Below are 19,510 nucleotides of genomic sequence, written 5' to 3'. Positions count from 1 at the left end.
ATGACAACCAGTTGACCACCATCACCCCTGGAGCCTTTGACACCTTGCAGACCCTCTCCACTCTGTACGAACTTTACCTGAATTTCACATGAACTTCAGATACACGCATTTTTTCTTGTCTTGTAAAAATTAACTTAGATCATTTTTGCTGTTTTGTCGTAGAATTAACATGATTTATAAAGTGGTATGAGACCTAGAATACCTTAATGTTATTGCTGATCAGAGTGATTATGCAGCATCTGTCTTAGAGAACTTGTTCATTTGAATATGACTGTCAGGATAGACTAAATCTGGTTTCAATCATTTTGCAGGTAGAAAACATGAGCATGTATTAAAAAGGATTCCATGATCTTCCCCAGGCCCTTGACAGCTCGCTGCTTTTATTCCTAACTCTTTTGTTCTGTCAGGAACCTGCTGGCCAACTCCTTCAACTGTGACTGCCGTTTGGCATGGCTGGGAGACTGGCTCCGCAGCCGCAAGATTGTCACAGGCAACCCACGCTGCCAGCGGCCAGCGTTCCTCAAGGAGATCCCGCTCCAGGACGTGGCACTCCCAGACTTCCGCTGCGAAGAGGGTGAGACACACACACACACACACACACACACACACACACACACACACACACACACACAGACACACACACACCTCACTGTCACACTCCACCAAAGTTCCCTTCTACTTTTGTTCAGCTCGACTGAGAAGTGGTGCCAAACAGTTCTGTCAAACACTGTGGCAGGTCTGTTTTTGTCGGTTGCCGGCTCCGCTCGCTGTTGAAGTGCTTCCAGCGCGAGTGTGGAGTCGATAGCAGCGTACCGATGGTATTGATTAGCGGGCGGCACAGCGTGCTCGCCAGGAGCCAGGAGAACAAAAGCGCAGTGCAGCGCTGTTCCTGCCCAGCCATTTGCTTTGTCCCCTGGAATCAATAAGCTGTCAGTTGTAGTGACGGCTCTCTCCATCTGTCTCCCTTTATCTCACGCTTCGTCTTGACTTGTCTCTGTCTCTTCTCTCTCACTCTCTCTTTGTCTCTGTCTACTCTACCCCTTCGGCTTTTGTTTTTTCTCGTCCCACCTCTCTGCTGGTTTTCGCCCGTCGTGTTCTTTTGTCTTTCTCGTTGCTCCTTTCCACTTTGTCCTTCACTCCTCTACTTTTGTTCTGTCTGTTCTGTTCCCTCGCATCCCTCACCATTTTTTCCTTATCTTCTCGTTGTCCCCCTCCTTCCACCGCTGTCTCCTTCATCCTTGTCTCTCTTTTTTCTCCTTCTCTCCTGCGCCAGGCCAAGAGGATGTGCAGAGCTGCATACCGCGCCCCCAGTGCCCCAGCGAGTGTACCTGCCTGGAGACGGTGGTGCGTTGCAGCAACAAGCACCTGCGCGCCCTGCCCAAGGGCATCCCCCGCAACGTCACCGAGCTGTGAGTGCCACCTCAGGACCCCACACACACTCAGAGACATCGCCACATTGCACAGGTGGAAAACTCGGCCTTCAGAAAGGAAAGGTCCTACCATGTTTGGGTCTACCTGTGCACATAACACAGGTGGTTTCACAAATTAGCTGATCTACCTGGCTGAAGAGTTGTGCTAATTAGAGTCAGCTGGTTTAGTGAAGAGTTGGAACAAATATGTCGTGGGACTAACTTTCCTTTCTGAACCTGCGTCTTCCCACATCTGACTACATGCTAATGCTAACTACTACCTTAGCCAAAGGTTTCATTTCAAAACATTGTATCTACAATGTAAAGTGAAGGTCTCCTAAAAGTAGCACATTCATCTTCTTATGAAACATGACCTGAGGGGATTTAAATGAAATTCTTCAATTAGGGAATATCAGCTCTTGTGTTGATATAACATGTCTTGAGGGTTTAGTAGTTCCTCCTGGATTGCAGAAGCTGTTGGATTGTTTTTTAGCAAATAAATGCACAACAGCTCTAAACAAAGGACAAACAACAAGTGCTCTGGCTCTGGGATCCATCAGCACTAAGTGTTGCTTCCACACACTCCAGGAGGTGCCATCTCTGATGTCATCCCCGTTCCCAGGCCCTGAGCCAAGCAGGGGTGGGTGGGTGGGTGTTTGGGGTTAGGGGGATTGTGGGTTATTGTTGGAGGTGGTGGTCGGTTTGGTCTGGAGGGGTTGGACTGGCCACATTACAGCACCAGAGCAAAAGTAAATTTTTAATGAGTGGGTGCCTCTTTAACGAATGGTGGTGTTTGCCCGTGGTCTGGAACTTTCCCCCAACCCACCTCCACCCCCACATCACCTTGTTGTGGTTTCACATGCACTCGCATACATGGGGCGTGAGTCAGCTAAGCCGAGACTCCAGGCTGAGAGGCAGAGAGGCCGGGCTCTCAGGCAGATAGACAGGCATGCCATTCACACACACAGCCCCCCACAGTCTGCAGCTGCTCTCTCTCGACTCTTACCTGCAGCCAGGTGTGTCCCGTCGCTTTCATCTGTGCATCCGACATGGCTGGAGCTCCAATACCCGTCATTATCTCCATAGACACACAGAGACATGCTCACACACACGAATGCTCACATACACACACACACACGACACGGAACACACTCAGAGATATCCACACACACAGCTTAAGTGACATATAGTGGCACAACAGACACATATACATGCACACACACAGACACACAGACACACACACACACACACACACACACACACACACACACACGGCCTCAGGCGAGCTCCCAGAATTATAACTGCCCAGAGGTTTGGGAGGAGTGGGTAGAGGTGACAGGGTCAACCTTTACTAAATGGAAGCCCTGCTGTTAGTCACATGCACACACAGCACACACAAGGGGCTGTGTGTGTGTGTGTGTGTTTGTGGGCAGGGGGGTGTGCCGACCTCACAGTGGGACAGAGGAGCCAGACTCGTCCTAATCAGACAGCCAAGTGAAACATTCATCTCAAACACACACACACACACACACACACACACACACACACACACACAAATGCACACATACACACACATACACACACATACACACATACACTTCCTGCCTCCTCCCCCCTAAGCGTGAGTTAGTGACACTACAGCTATTTCACCGGTGGTTGTCAAGGGTATGCATTGGGATGACCTCTGGGCCTTCTCCAGGAGTCACGGATCCCTGCCTCCCCTCCAGAGGGCCACAGCTAGGCATGTCACAACCCCACTGGCCCCCCTCACCACACCCTCACACTCCCACCAGGAGGCGGGGAGGGAGGAGTCCCCACAGGCTGTCCCTTTTGTGGGAGAGTTGGTGGGGGTCGCTTGGGTCGCCACAGCAATGAGAATTTTAATAACCCCCCCCCCCCCCCCACACACACACACACACACACACCACACACACACACACACACACACACACACACACACACACACACACACACATACACAAACAAAATAAAGGACGACATCTAGTCTAGTCTATCTGACTGTAAGAGAGATAGAATGAAAGATTTGTGTGGGGATGATGGCTGAAGCTGAGTCTGAGCATGAGAGTGCCGATGATGAATGTGTCTGATTCTCCACAGGTATTTGGATGGAAACCAGTTCAGTGTGGTGCCCAAGGAGCTCTCCACCTTCAAATACCTGCAGCTGGTGTAAGGCTCTCCGGACAAAACTGCCATCTGGTCTTTCTCACAGAAAGAATTCATTAGCAACACATTGATTTAAAAAAAAAAGTTCACTTTGATGTAGTGTATTGTTGAATGTATTTTCTTTTCTTTTTGCTTTAGGGACTTGAGCAACAACAAGATCAACTCTCTGACCAACTCCTCCTTTGCCAATATGAGCCAACTCACAACCCTGTACGTGCTGATAGTCAGCTTCTCTCTCTCTCTCTCTCTTTCTCTCTCTCTCTCTCTCTCTCTCTCTCTCTCTATGTCTCTCTGTCGACCTGACCAACATTTTTTCTTTATCTCTCCCCCAGAATCCTTAGCTACAACGCCCTGCGTTGCATCCCCAACTTGGCGTTCAGTGGACTGCGCTCACTCCGTCTACTGTAAGAGTCTCTCTTTCTTTCTCTCTCACTCTCTCCTCTCCTCTCTCATCTCCTCTTCTCCCTCTGTCTTATCTCCTACTCCCACCCAAACCTCCAGCCAGTATGAGACCCTGCAGACATACACACACACACACACACACACACACACACACACACAAACACACACACAAACACACATACACACAAACGACACACACAAACACATACATGCACACGACTATAGATATATACGCACCCGCGCACAAACACATACACACACACAGATATTCTTTCTCTCTCTCTCTCTCACTCTCTCTCTAACACACACATACACTTTCTCTCTCTCTCTCTCTTTCTCTCTCTCTCTCTCACACACACACACACACACACACACACACACACACACACACACACACACACACACACACACACACACACACACACACACACACACAAACACACACACACACAGACATTCATTGTGGATTAGCTCAGCGTGCCTCCTGCTTTGCCTCCACATACTTTCCAAATGAAACGTCTGCTGCGCACTGCTGTTCAGCAGCTCGGCCCTAATTGCAGCGCTGCTGCTGCCGCTGCTGTGCGTCTCGCTGCCTCTGCTGTGAATTAGCCCGTGGCACGGCTCCGCTTGCGCAACCGCCCCCGCTGTGTCACTTCTCATCGGCCCCGCCGGACCCCGAGCCTCCCGCTCGCTCCTGGCCCCGCGTACGCCGGGCCATGACAACCAGGCGACCAAGCCCTGCGAGGACAAGACGGATGGTGTGGTGGTGCAGTGACGTGGAGGAGAGGAGAGCTGGATACAGTTGAAAGGCAGGCGGCCAGCCGAGCGCACTGGAGTGGACCACCACTGCCAAGGGGAGCTGCCCTCATGAGTGACAGCTGCTTCCATCCAAATGTGCAAATCCCATGTCCTGGTCACAGGGAGCGATAGGGAAGGAGAGAGAGAGAGAGTGACAGAATGTGAGAGAGAGAGAGGGAGGAAGGGAGCGTGTGAGAAGAGGAGAGCGAAAGAGATCATCCAAATAAGGGCATAAAAGATGTCAGGGAGCTGAGATGAAGAAAGACAAAATGTGTTTGTGTGTATGTAAGAGTGAGTGTGTGTGTGTGTGTGTGTGAGAGAGAGAGAGAGAGAGAGAGAGGGAGAGGTAGAAAGCAGAGGGGCCATGCGAGAGTGAAAAGAAGGTGGGGGCCCAAAACAGAGACAGAATGCAAGAGAGAGATGAGGGATGAGGACTAGGAAAAAAGAGAAAGAGAAGAGGAATAGGGGCCAAGAGAGAATGAGAAAGAAAAGCCAAATGAATGGGTGGAGGCCCCCGTGACCAGAGATGTTAGCTCACTTAGCGCATGCAACTCAAGCGTGCAGCATTGTCAGAACAGAGGAGGAAGCGAGGGAGAGGATGGAGAGGAGGTGGAGGAGGAGGAGGAGAGGAGGTGTTCCCCCTTGTCTTTTCTCCTGGCTGTCAGAGCAGGACAGAGGAGCGCCATCTGTCAGGGAGGAGAGCTGGACTGGGGAGAGGCGCGGATGCGGCGACAGATGGGACGCATCGTAACGGAGCCTGTACACTCGCTCACTCACTCGCCACCAAGAGAGAGGGGAACATGCACACACACACACACACACACACACACACACACACACACACACACACACACACACACACACACACACACACACACACACATACACACACACACACACACAGTCCCATTCTGTAGCTCTTATCTCCTGACCACAGTGCTGTCAGCGCCTAAAGGAAAAAGCTACAGACTCTTGACATGTGGTCCACCAGACATGGCTTTTTTTAATGGCCCGCAGCAAGCCACTCATGCCCCTCCTTCACACACATACACACACACACACACACACACACACACACACACACACACACACACACTGCCTCCGACTCCAGTTTTTACAGCGAAATGAAGCAGAAATGCGGTGATCATTAGTAAATACATTTTTGTGTTGTGGCGGGCCCTGTGGCCCTGGTGGCTTTGATGTTAATGAACACGCATCAGTGAGCGCTGGCAGCCACTCACGGCTCTGGTCTGTCTCAGTGACGCGCCATATAAGTCCGGCTCATTTGTCGCGTATCCCCCCGCCTGCGATAGAACAGATCTCCCATAATCCCTCCCACTCCAAAGACACACACACACATACACACGTATACTCACATGTACACGCACACACACACACACACACACACACACACACCATCCTAACCCCTCCTTTTCCGTCTGGACCACCCTATTGTCTCCACTGCCACTTTATTGCAACAGGAGCACACACAGAGACAAACACACCAAAAAAAAAACTTTGATCTCTTTCTGCTGGTCTGATCCATCAAAGCTTTTCTATAAAAATGGGAATTGGTGCCACATTTTTTGAAAGGGTTTGAAAGGGGGTATCAGGGGGTGGTGTGTATATGGGGGTGGTGTGTATATGGGGGTGGGGGGGGGGTTGCCATTGTGAGAAAAGAAAGTGGGGCTAATGTGCGTCGCCTCAACAATACCGTGTATTTAATAGTTCACTTTAAGGCTCAAAGGGGTCTAAGTTGGCGGGTAAGCAGTGCTGAAAAGATTTAAGCTTCCCTTCACAAAAACCACACAGAGGTGCAAAACCCATCATAAACCATCACCTTTGGCTTTGCGTTTTTATGGGGAACAGTAAAAAAACGAGAAAAAAACGAGAGCGAGAGAGAAATAATTAATCGACGCGGCTTCAAACAGGTCTGAGGCGTCGCGTCTGGCATGGATATGGTTCTGATTTGGGATTAATTCGCTGCTAATGGCCCTGGTGTGGGTAGAAGGGCCAGGAGGCCGATGGCACTCTGAGGAGGGTGAGACCGCGCCAGGCTCGGGGCCGCCACTGACGCCCTGGGCACCAATTCTGCTGGTGACGAGCGGCTGGAGGAGAGGAAGTTCAAGGAGGGACACAGAGATTGTGTGTGTGTGTGTGTGTGTGTGTGTGTGTGTGTGTGTGTGTGTGTGTGTGTGTGTGTGTGTGTGTGTGTGTGAGAGGGAAAGTAAAGATGTACAGAGATGGAGAGACACAGATAAATAACACAGTGACAAAGAGAGAGGGCTAACTTGCTGGGTAGTGAAAGAGAAGTGAGACAACACAAGCAAAAAAAAGGGACTTGTGTGTGTGAGAACAAGATTTAGGGAAGCAGTAAGACAAAAGTAAGAAAGCAACAGAAAAAGAGAGAAGAAAGAAATGAAAACCAGTGGGGACAGCTATAGGAACAGGGCTTCAGGCAGCCCCGAGGAGGCGGCGGGGATCGGCTTTCACCCTGGAGACTGGCTGGCTCCTGTGCTCACCACCCCTCCTGACCGCCAGCCGGACCTCCCCAAGCTGCTGCCAGCCTCCCGCTCAGCCCCCACGCTGGCCAGGGAGAAAGGGGCCGGACCGGGCACCCGGTCAGAGGAAGCAGAGGGCGGAGGTGCTGGTTGTTGTGGAGGTGGCAGCGGTGGTGGTTGGAGGGTGGGTGGTGGTAGCTGGCTGGCCGGCCGGCCGGAGGACAGGATCAGTGGCACGGTGGCACCCGGCGCGTGGTAATGACAGATTAAGACATCCATATTGTTTTACAGCCATTAAGCCTCCCCGCCTTGTCACCTAATCGCCCTGCTGAGCGAGGAGGAAGGAAACGGCCGGCCGCTCGGGTGTGAGAGAGGGGACCTCGGCTGGGCTCCCCACACACACGCACACACGCACACACCGCACATACACACACACACACACACACACAAACACGCACGCGAGCACGCACACACACCGCACACACATACACACACGCACACACACATGCACGCACGCACGCACGCACACACGCACGCGAGCACGCACACACACCGCACACACACCGCACACACACCGCACATACATACACACACACACACACACACACACACACGCACGCGAGCACGCACACACACCGCACATACATACACACACACACACACACACACACGCACGCGAGCACGCACACACACCGCACATACATACACACACGCGCACACACACACACACACACACACACACACACACATACACACACACACACATAACAACAACTCTCCATCTTCTTTTACACCCCCCACCCCCACCCTCTGGAGCATGCCCTTGTGCTGTAACACAAAACCAGAACCACCAAATTCCTCTGGGCAGCGCTGCCAAGCCCACAGAGCTAAAATAGATAGCCAAAAACCTCCACCATGGCACCAATGACAGGTGTAGGAAACAAAGACGGGGGGACAGACAAATGAAAGTACTTTTCTGGACAAAAGAAAATGAAAAGTCTCCAGAGACAAAAGAGGAAAAAAAGCCTGGTTCATGGTCCTGTGAAAAACACAGAAAAACCTCAAACTTCAAAAACTGCAAGAAGTGTCTGGGATGTGGAAAAGTTTGTCTCTAGCAGACTAACCTGATCTGAGACCAGTAGCAGGGATAAAGCACCCCAGGCAGGCAGTGAGACTTTATATTACGTGGGTTTCAGACTCTAAGCATTGGCCTACAGATATAGAGTGGAGTGCACACAAACACAGTACTCATACCTACAGTATAATGTCATCGTCTTTACAGGAAAGGGTACATTACAGGAATAGCTCACACACACACACACACACACACACACACACACACACACACACACACACGTATACACACACACACACCTCACAGCATGCACCTATTTGCCAAGGTGTCCCATGTGTGTTAAAAAGAGAAATTTATTACCACTTACATCATTTCTTATAAGCATGTGGTTTAAATTTCCCACCCAATCTCATTCTTAGTCTCTCTCTCTCTCTCTCTCTCTCTCTCTCTCTCTCTCTCTCTTGAACAGGTCACTGCATGGCAATGACGTCTCCGAGCTTCCTGACGGCATCTTCAGTGACGTGGCCTCACTGTCCCACCTGTGAGTATCCGCAGGTCCCCCTCCTCCCAAACAAGGACTTTTAGTCAGTCAGTCAGTCAGTTCGCCCTGTGTCTCTATGCCCACCTACCGCAAACCCCTGCGCTCCCCTACCACCCAGCCTGTTATGTCTGGGGCACGAGAGCCTGAGGAGGAGGCACATACTAAGTTAGATGGGATAGGTGGGGGGGGGGGTTGGTTGGTTGGTTGGTTGGTTGGTTGGTGGTTCAGGAGCACCAGGGCCCAGCGTGGCGGCCTCAGAGCGTCTGCCAGAAAGGCCTGTGCACAGTGGCTCAACTGTCGGTGCCCTCCGGAGTAGCTGTGCAGCGTGTAGTCCCCAGCCAACACGCACTCTGTGGTCGGCCGGACGCCTGTGGTTTCACTGCGCCGCTGCAGCCAAAGCTCCTGCTCCTACTCCTACTCCTGCTCTTGGCTCAGGAAGCCTCCCCCAGCCTCCCTCAAACACAGCCCAGACTGCTAGTTTATTAGTCTTATGGGCAGGCGATGTGTGTGTGTGTGTGTGTGTGCATGTTTCCATGTTTCCAAAAACTACATTTTACATGTGCTTGTGTGTGATTCATTTTATTGCATGTATGTGTGCGCTCATAGTTATTTGTACATACTTGTGTGAAAAGGTCTGTATATGAGTGACTGAGTCAAAGCATCTGTGCCCCAAGTCATCCAGGTTAAGTTGTGTCATTCTCCCCTGTGCAAGATCAATGACCTTATCAGTGAGTTGGAGAGGCAGGCCCTGCCATTGATCCTCAGTCAAGTTCCCCCTCATGTTTGCAGATGTCAGATATCGGATTGGCTTGAAAGATGAGCTCCGTTCGCTTTTTTTTTCCCCTTCCAAGTAAATGGAACCAAATTGATTCTGTGGAACAGACACTATGCCAAGATTTGTTATGTGGGCCTTCTGTCACCCCCACAAAGACTAACAGCAGTGCTGGCATTTGCTCCAATTTACTTTCATTATTTTAATTTCATGCCTTGATGAACAACAGCAAAGATAATGTTCATAATGCCATCTGACTAAACAATGTAAATTGCCCCTAATAAGTCTTTGTTGACGTCTCTCCTTACTGTAAAGATTTTGTTGTAAAGTACTAGGGAGCCACCTGCTGTTTGAAGCAAGCATTGCATCTTGAGTGGTTGATGATGTACTGTGGTGTTGCAGGGCCATCGGAGCGAACCCCCTTTACTGCGACTGCCGCCTGCGTTGGCTGTCAGACTGGGTGAAGACTGGCTACAAGGAGCCTGGCATCGCCCGCTGTGCTGGCCCACATGGCATGGAGGGCAAACTGCTGCTCACCACACCCGCAAAGAAATTTGAGTGCCAAGGTAAGACACAGCAGTAAGGACAGATAGCAGCATTCTCTATGGAATGTTATATCATTTCTTATACTCATTCTCCTCCCTGAATGTTTCTTTGGTGTCGCTCTACCTATGTGCAGGTGAAGTGGATCCCCTAGTCCTGGCCAAGTGTAACCCCTGTCTGTCAGCCCCATGCCACAACCAGGGCATCTGCCTGAGTGACCCTGTGGACATCTACAAATGTACCTGTCCCGAGGGCTTCAAGGTGAGTCTCCCAGCCAGAGCAGTCAGACCAGTAGGGTGGAATTTCATTATCTGTTATAATACAGAGGTATCTTTCCTATATAATCTGGTTCAGTTTTTAAGCAGTGTGTTTTCATGCCGTGCACCAGGGTAAGAACTGTGAGACGGCACTCAATGCGTGTGTCAGCAACCCCTGTGCCAACGGAGGAGTGTGCCAGCTCATTGGAGAGGAGGGGGACACTTTCAGGTGTGTGCCTCTGTGTAGGCGGAGCAGCAGTTTTGTGTGATCTGTTGCTCTGTACAATATAGGACATTTTATGAGCAACTTATGAGTCGGCTACTAGAACCATATTGTGACACATAATCTTCCACCATATCTACACACAGTTGCTCTTGCCCATCTGGCTTTGAGGGCCCCACCTGCCAGGTGAACATAGACGACTGCGAGGACAACGACTGTGAGAATGGCGCCACCTGTGTGGATGGGGTCAACAACTATACCTGCCTGTGTCTTCCTCTTTACACAGGTCAGTTAAGATCTAATTTCCCTACAGAGGTTTGTGTGCTCTGTGGAACACACAACATAGCTATGATTTTATGCTTGAGTGTGTCCTAATCATATACTGTACTCCAAGAGGGGGCTGTCTTAGTAGAGGTCTTACAGTCTGTGATCGTGTGTGTCTGTGAGTGTGTACATCTGTGCTTGTGTGTGTGTTTCTGTACGCAGGCGAGATGTGTGAGGAGATGGAGGATGTGTGTGCGCCAGGGCGGAGCCCGTGCCAGCACCAGGCCACGTGTCTCATCACGTCCACTGGTCCTCAGTGAGTACAGGCCTCCCAGATCCACTCCACACACTCATTACAACTCTCGGCTTTTCATACTACACACTGTCCAGCTACTGGTTTCACCATTATGTGTGTGTGTATTTGTGTGTGTGTGTGTGTGTGTGTGTGTGTGTGTGTGTGTGTGTGTGTGTGTGTTTGTGTGTGTGTATGTCAGGTGTGTGTGCACTCCAGGTTATGTCGGTGATGACTGCAGTATGAACTATGATGACTGTCAAGATCACCGGTGTCAGAATGAGGCTCAGTGTGTGGATGAGCTCAATGGCTACTCATGCTCCTGCAGGGAAGGCTACAGGTAAGGGGCACCACCAACAAATAACTACCCACCTCAGACAGACTCTCACTGGGGAGGTTAGCTGGTCAAATCTGAGTTTAGTATACTGTACTACTGAAAAACATTCTTAGCATACTTCATTATCAGCAGACCTCAATAAGTATATGTCAGATGTTAGATAGTGTTAGTTGTATCAATAGTTTGAATGCATTTAGAAGTGTGCTGGTTCCCTACCCCTCAGCCACTGATTTATTTGTGTGTGTTCTGATACTCCGCAGTGGTCAGTTGTGTGAGGTGCCCAAGTCCCCTCGCTCTCTCTGTGACCTGGCCGACTGCCAGAACGACGCGCTGTGTGTGGAGCGCTCCGGCCGGGCCATCTGCCAGTGTCTCCCAGGCTTCGGCGGCCCACGCTGCGAGAAGCTGGTCAGCGTCAACTTCGTCGACCGGGACTCCTACCTCCTCCTCAGTGACCTGAAGAACTGGCCTCAGGCCAACATCACACTGCAGGTACTCCCTGCATAACACATATATAGTCTTTTACAATGACCATGGACTGCTGTCTGTCGCCCTTCTACTTAGCTGCTATAGGTCTAGGGCTCCAACATACAGGCCCTGACACCAGTAATGTACACCAGCTTTGATATGTTCCACATCCCAATGGCCAGCTGTGTGCATGAGTGTGTGTGTGTGTGTTTGTGTGTGTGTGTGTTTGTTTGAAGACTAGCCATGACATGGCCTGACCCCCTCTCTCTCTCCAGGTGTCGACAGCGGAGGACAATGGCATCCTTCTGTACAACGGAGACAATGACCACATTGCTGTGGAGCTGTACCAAGGTCATGTAAAGGTCAGCTACGATCCTGGCAACCAGCCTGGCAACGCCATCTACAGGTTAGTCAATAGACAGTAGAGTAGGAGGCAACATGCAGTAGATAGAACTGAGTGGCTCATAACCAAGAACATTGATATAAATACATTCTTTTGTTGCCAATTACTGTAAAAAACATTCTTTTGTTTCCAATTTGCAGTAATATTCTCTCCTCCCTCTAATTTTTCTATATATATTTTTCTTGATTTTTCTCTCAGTACTGAAACCATCAATGATGGTCAGTTCCACACGGTGGAGCTGGTGACTTTCGACCAGATGGTGAACCTGTCCATCGACGGCGGCCTCCCCACCACCATGGACAGCTTCGGCACAGTGCGGCCCCTGAACGGAGACGCTCTGCTTTACGTGGGGGGTAGGGGCCCTCTGCAGATACCTCCCTCCACCGCAGGCACTCTAAAATTACACTATTGTCAATCACCCCCCTCCCCAACCCCTGCCCCACTCCCGCCCCCATCCCCTTCACTCTGACACCGCAATCCACCCCCCACCCCCTCGCACCATCCCCCTCTCCCCCTCCCCCCAGCCGATTTTCCCACCACAGACTGTGTTTGCTAGAGCTCCCCCACCAGTGATTTCAGCAGCGACTAATCAGGCCTCCGGATCACTGTTTGATGCACTTATCCCATATATGCTCTAAAAGACCTAACAGATACAGTCTCAGGGTTTTTGTGGTATCTGCATGATGATTATTATCCTTTTGAGTGTTTGTGTGTATTAGTGTGTGCATGTGTGTGTGTGTGTGTGTGTGTGTGTGTGTGTGTGTGTGTGTGTGTGTGTGTGTGTGTGTATGTGTGTGTGTATGTGTGTGTGTGTGTGTGTCTTGTTACGGGATCCATTATTGATGTCATAAACATAGATGCTGATGAGAAAGCTACATCCAGGGACAACATTTATTGCAGTTTCCATGTGTATGACGTCCAAAATGGCAATGCTTTGTGTTTTGTTATGTGTGTGTGTTTGTGTGTGTGTGGTCCTCTGGGAGTTTGGTGCTGTGTCCTGTCTTGGTTGTGGCTGTGTTTAGATTAGTGTCAGGACTGCTGCTTGGATTGCTGCATGAGGCCCCTGTGAATCTGTTCTGTTTTACTTCCATCTTATTTTAAAGACGCTGCGCTCCACAGAGTTTAATGATTGATTGTTAAATATTGCTCCGCCATACCTCACAACTTGTGATAAACATCCCCAAAATAATTATATCTTCCAATAAATTATGAATTTTTAATTAAAACTAGACATTTGAGTCAAGATTTTCATCGTAAGTGAATAATTCAATTACATAGTGTGTTTTTGTCACCTCAGCAAAAAACGAATGCCCTGAGGGAGGTATGGTCTTTGGACTCTGTGCACAGTACTTCTGTGCAAAATGTGGCACCACGCTCTTTGAAATGGCCTCCCTCATCATCTTCCTTCTCCTCCTCTCCTCATGTCTGTCATGCCCGTCTTGTGTTTGTGTGTGCTGCTGCTCCCCTCTGCCCTCTTTTCTCATCTCTCTCTCTCTCTCTCTCTCTCTCTCTCTCTCTCTCTCTCTCTCTCTCTCTCTCTCTGCAGGCATGCCTGTGGACGTGCACTCGGCGGCGCTGCGCATGTGGCAGCTCCAAAACGGCTCCAGCTTCCACGGCTGCATCCAGAACCTGTACATCAACAACGAGCTGCAGGACTTCACCAAGACCCAGATGAAGCCGGGCGTGGTGCCGGGCTGCGAGCCCTGCCGGAAGATCTACTGCCTGCACGGCATCTGCCAGCCCAACGCCGCCTCGGGGCCCGTGTGCCACTGCCAGCCCGGCTGGAGCGGGCCACACTGCGACCAGCCGGCCACCAACCCATGCCAAGGCAGCAAGTAAGGACCCACACGGGGCTACTAGGGGGTCATGAGGATGAGACTGTTCATGGTTTTGTGTCTGTGTCTGAAAATGTGGGTAACTGCAGGGGGAAGTGGAGGTCAGAGTGTGACACGTTCCTCCCCCACCCGACAAATGACACAAACTGTCACATCATCCATCTCATCATTTGCATCCTTCAATGTTGAACCAGAATGTTGAGTGGTGTCAATGGGCTCATTGTTTGCATGGTAGAAAAACGTGCATTTACTATCTGTACATTTAGCCAGATCTTCTCTCTCACTAGGGAGTACTTCAAAAGCTGACAGTAAGAAACTGTCTGATCCAGTGTTCTGATCCAATCCCTTTGTACTTTCTGAACAGGTGTGTTCATGGAAAGTGTATTCCTCTGGATGCGCAGTCCTACCGTTGCGAGTGTCAGGAGGGCTACCGTGGTGCCCTGTGCAACCAGCAGGGGGAGCTCTTCAACCCTTGTAAGAAGCTGCAGTGCAAACATGGCCGTTGCCAGATCTCTGACACAGGTGACGCCTTCTGCAACTGCGAGAGCGGCTACACTGGAGATCTGTGTGACAGAGGTGAGAACCTACACCCTCAGGAGAATACAATGTGATGCACATTCAGCCATTTTGGCTCTATGGCTCTCTATACCTCATACTGGTCTAATTAGTACTGTATGGATCTATGTAGTTGTATAGATTTCAGTGGTTATGTGTTTGCTATAATTTTGCCATAATTTGATCATTAGAGATAGATGTAGGTGATTGGATGCACCAACATTGGATGTCCAAACCTGGCCATTAGCTCTGTTGAAAGCACCTGTCACCACAACCACAAGGCTAAACTAAAGACCTACATTAGTCACATAAGACCCTAAACTAGTGACTGAGACTGAGACTGAAGACTTATATGTGTGTTAGTCTGTATTGAATCCTTACAGTCCCAAGATACAGTATAGTAATGAACTCTGACTGTTCACTATTCAGAGTCGGAGTGCCGAGGGGATCCGGTGCGGGATTTCTACCAGGTGCAGCGCGGCTATGCCATCTGCCAGACCACGCGCATGGTGTCGTGGGTGGAGTGCAGCGGCGTATGCGACACGGGCGCCTGCTGCGCCAGCCAGCGCATGAAGCGCCGGAAATACACCTTTGAGTGCAGCGACGGCACCTCCTTCAGCGAGGAGGTGGAGAAGACCATCAAGTGCGGCTGCGTGGGGTGCATGTAGCACGCATGCTCACCGGAGGGGCCCCCCACACACACACTACAGAGTGAGAGCGCGTCAGGGAAAGAGAGAGAGAGAGAGAGAGAGAGAGAAAGAGAGGGATGAAGAGAGAGAGAACGGACAGAAAAGAGAGCCAATGCGAGCACGAGAGTATACAGAAATATATATATATATAAAACCTCTATCTATATATTATGGACAACAATGTTTGTATAATAGAACATTTCCTCCTTTTTCCCCGACAGCGTATGGTGTGAGGCGGAAAAAAAAGTGTCATTGTCATCGAAAAAAATGAAAACAGAAATCATTGTACGTACAACATTGTTTTCAAAACAAGGGGGTCCGAGAAAATGTCAAGAGGTGTTGTATTCAGAACAGATGCCATTTAAATAGTCACACACATGGCCTGAGATATCAGCCCTCATAACGCTTGTCTGTTAGGCCACCGAGAGCCTCATCGCCACACTGTCCCGAGTTTGCTTCCAGAAAAGCAGTTGGTAATATGGGAAACAGCGCCCCCTGGTGCAGTGGTAGAGTACTAGTAGATGTGTGGACAGTGAAGGAAGGATGGTCTTGGCTGCACCATTGATGATGGCTAAGGGGTGCAGAGGTCAAGCGTATGGATTTTTGAAAGGGTTAAAATAATGGACTTTCTTGGACCTAGGGAAACTTAGAGCAGCATCTCTACTCTACTTCCAGAATTTTGTTCACAAGTTAACTGGCTTTATGGCTCATGCATACACATGTTTATGTGCAGGTGTACACACACACATACACACACACAACCACACACAGACATATAGATATGGACAAATTCATTAAACAAATCATACAGCAGACATTCATAGATGTAAAGTACAAAAATAGGCGCTGAGAAAGGCACATACTAAAATACACACACACACACTACAAACTCACATACTCTCTCACACACACACACACACACACACAGATGGCTTTGGATAAGCTGAGGCTTTTTTGTACAGAGAGGAGAGATGAAACAAAGACATTGCGATGCTTCATCACACGGGACCTTTGCATGTGCCCCAGCACACTACGCTCCACATCCCAGCTCCCGCTGCCAGACGGCTGGCCCTGGCTGCCTGGCGTCCGCTGCCTCCCTCTGAACCCCTGTCACTTAGGTTGAATAACAGCCCTTAGGGCTTTGGTTCCACATCTTCAAACACGTTCTGCAATGGGAGAGAGCTGGCAGGTTCTCCAAGCTGCAGGAGTTCAATTGGATTGTGTCATTCATGTGGCTTACGTTGCAACCATTACTTGTTTTTGTTTGTTTCTGGATTTGGTTTTTAATTTTATTTTATTTTATTTTTTTGCACTGTCATTGTTACAGATCTTTGTTGTTCTAATGTAAGGCATTGTTGTCAGAATGTACCTGGACAGTTCATTAAGGAAAAAAAACACACACACAAAGATGGAAAACAAATTCCGGACAAGCTGCTGCCTTCATCCGTGAAGCTTCATGTCCAGCATGTCAAATACCACGTGATGCTGTCCCACCTAGCGACTGCAACGCTGTCGTTTTGGCGTTTTTCCGAGCATTGGGTGGACATTGTCAAGTCCAGCCTCCACACCAAACCATCCCAGAAGACCAGAGCCCAGATAGGGTCTTCCTCTGGTGGAAGTCAGGGCCCTGTCCATTAGAGACTCAGTTGCTGTTTAGGGTTACCCTGCCAAGTGGCTTTTGATTACTTTGACATGATTTCCACTCCCACCCCACCCGACCCGACCCGACCCAAACAAACACACGCCTACATTATGCACAGCAAGTGCTGCTCGTTCTGGTGTGAGGTGGTAGTTGAGCTGCACTGTTAGTGCCTAGTGCTGGCCGTAGTGTTGGGATGTGATGAATAGGCCCCTCCCGTGCTCTCTCCCTGGCCCTACAGTGGGAGCAGGAGTGCACCACTCCTCCTCTATGCCTGCAGTATTACTTGTGCAAACTCTTGCATGTTTGGAAGATCTTGCAAATGGTTGTGTAGAGCTTTTTTTTTATTATAATAATAAATATTATTGTTATTACGAACAAACACTTCAGCGGTTTCAGTTTAGTTTGATCTAATTTTGTTATCTTTTTGTGTCCTTTTTTATTTTGATTGTATTTTTTTGTTTCCTGACGTAACCTAACTCCTTTAGCCCTCTCTTTATACAGAAATGCCTAACAGATTCTAATATATATTTGTATTTCATTTTGGTATAGTATTTTTATATGTTAAAGAGTAAATCTGTTTCCTGGAAGCTTCTGTGGACAAAGGAAGAATGACACTTGGTAGGCTCCCTTAACTGTTGATTTGTTTGTTTATTCGATTTGCTCAAACAAACTAGTTTGTAATTGGCCAAGACAAGGTAGCAAATGGTTGGCCTTGTTATATAGGAGGCAGTATTGATTTAGAGAAAAAAATGTTTAATATTGTATATGTTGTCTTCCATGTGAATATTACATCTAATTCATTTGAAAGTCTGTGCTTTTTTTATTTATTTTATCTAAAGGCTTTTCCTGATGTAGAATATATAAGACATAATATTTGTTGCTGATTTTCAATAATAATGCAAAAATGACAAGTAAAAAAAAGATAAAAATAAAAGTCAAAAAAGGGGGAAAGGATGTAAGGTATTGGTGACATCACTTGAAAGTCAGAAACTACAGTGTTGATTTGTCCTGACTTACACATTCCATCCACACAAACCTGGGGAGGGGCCAGCTGGGAGATCAGACAGCGAAACCATGCTGGTTACAAATGGAACAGATTGTACCTTTGTGTTAAATATTTTACTCTACTATTGTTCCAATGTAAGTATGATGCTTGTTTTAACTTCACTTTAGGTGATGATCAGTCATTTTCATTACAGTGACAAACCATCAGCAAAGAATACTAGGTGAACACAGAATCTGGTACACATGACTCCAGTTAGTAAGGGTTGCCCCATGTTATTTTAACTCTATCCAATAATGATGTTAATGTCACACTGTGGACATGGATTGTTGGGCAGCTTGGCGGTGTTTTTGCTGATGCAAGATCCATTTTGTGCAAACATGACTGCTTTGGTCTGGCTGTGCGCAAGTGTGTACCTGACGGAGAACACCCAAACAGTACTGGCGACAGCTGGGCAAATGCTTCTATCATTAAAAAAAACTGCAAAAAAGGAGTCCTACACTCATGAAGTGGTAACTCTAAACAGTGTATTTACTTTTCACTGTACAGTACAGTAGATATTGAGTGGCCAGTTCTGATTCTTTGACTTTTTTTTCCTTGTTTCCTTTCGAGGTGGGAGGGGAGGGGTTTAGGTGGTGACCATTTCTATACTCTGCTGCTGTGGACTATTAAGTGACTATTTTGTAGCCCTCATAGAAGAAGAGCCTTGTCTTTTCAAATGGAGGTGAGCTCCGTGGTGCCCACGCCATTCATAGCGCATCGCATGTTAATGATGCACTTCCATCTTTCTGGGGGAAATATAATAAAAAAAAAAAATTAAAAAAGTTAAAGGTCTTTAACAGTCTGTCCTTCCCAGTCGTACTTTAAGGCGGCTGATTCTGTGTTCCAGAGCCTCCCACAGCATTCTAAGCTATACCCATGAACCATGTATTGTGAACGATGCAGTGTCTCTGTTGTATTGAACAAGTGAAAGAAATCTTTACTGTTTGTTTCCTACGGATGTGCTTCTGTTGCTTTTTTTTCGTGAGTCTCCAGGATTTGATGGTTATAATTGATAATTGCAGTAATTCTGAATGTATGTAGTGCCACCAACAAAATGTTTACTGAAAATCCACCCTTTTCATTCATTAAAAAAAAATGTGTGTGCTTTTACTGTGTCTGGCCACTCACCAGTCTGTCAACCTTCAGGTTATTCAGTCTCAAATGCAGTGCAGTCACGCAGTGCTATATTACTTATGAAGAATGCTGGAGATAGTGGATAGAAAACATCCAGTGGACTTCTTGCAATCTGTGTAAGCGTGCATATATACCAGTAGTTGC

General features: G+C 48.6%; 1 protein-coding gene across 4 annotated transcripts in view; it reads left to right on the top strand.

The window, feature by feature from the left end:
• Positions 1 to 19,342, top strand: part of slit1a (slit homolog 1a (Drosophila)) — a 104,006-nt gene extending 84,664 nt beyond the window's left edge. For 2 of the 4 annotated variants that reach the window (XM_042065903.1, XM_042065902.1), the window contains 19 exons: positions 1 to 64; positions 408 to 574; positions 1,274 to 1,409; positions 3,528 to 3,596; positions 3,732 to 3,803; positions 3,926 to 3,997; positions 8,839 to 8,910; positions 10,085 to 10,248; positions 10,362 to 10,486; positions 10,614 to 10,711; positions 10,852 to 10,991; positions 11,192 to 11,285; positions 11,464 to 11,601; positions 11,859 to 12,087; positions 12,339 to 12,469; positions 12,665 to 12,855; positions 14,013 to 14,301; positions 14,666 to 14,877; positions 15,286 to 19,342. The exon at positions 1 to 64 is cut by the window's left edge and continues 80 nt beyond it. In XM_042065903.1, coding sequence (XP_041921837.1) covers positions 1 to 64; positions 408 to 574; positions 1,274 to 1,409; positions 3,528 to 3,596; positions 3,732 to 3,803; positions 3,926 to 3,997; positions 8,839 to 8,910; positions 10,085 to 10,248; positions 10,362 to 10,486; positions 10,614 to 10,711; positions 10,852 to 10,991; positions 11,192 to 11,285; positions 11,464 to 11,601; positions 11,859 to 12,087; positions 12,339 to 12,469; positions 12,665 to 12,855; positions 14,013 to 14,301; positions 14,666 to 14,877; positions 15,286 to 15,524 — 2,702 coding nt within the window. In that variant the 3' untranslated portion in view covers positions 15,525 to 19,342. The remainder of the gene's footprint in view (positions 65 to 407; positions 575 to 1,273; positions 1,410 to 3,527; positions 3,597 to 3,731; positions 3,804 to 3,925; positions 3,998 to 8,838; positions 8,911 to 10,084; positions 10,249 to 10,361; positions 10,487 to 10,613; positions 10,712 to 10,851; positions 10,992 to 11,191; positions 11,286 to 11,463; positions 11,602 to 11,858; positions 12,088 to 12,338; positions 12,470 to 12,664; positions 12,856 to 14,012; positions 14,302 to 14,665; positions 14,878 to 15,285) is intronic. The other 2 variants (XM_042065905.1, XM_042065904.1) reach the window with 1 other exon arrangement.
• The last annotated feature ends 168 nt before the right edge of the window (positions 19,343 to 19,510 follow it).

Source organism: Alosa sapidissima, chromosome 16 (genome assembly GCF_018492685.1).
Source record: "Alosa sapidissima isolate fAloSap1 chromosome 16, fAloSap1.pri, whole genome shotgun sequence".
Lineage (NCBI taxonomy): Eukaryota > Metazoa > Chordata > Actinopteri > Clupeiformes > Clupeidae > Alosa > Alosa sapidissima.
This window is presented reverse-complemented; position numbering and strand designations above follow the sequence as displayed.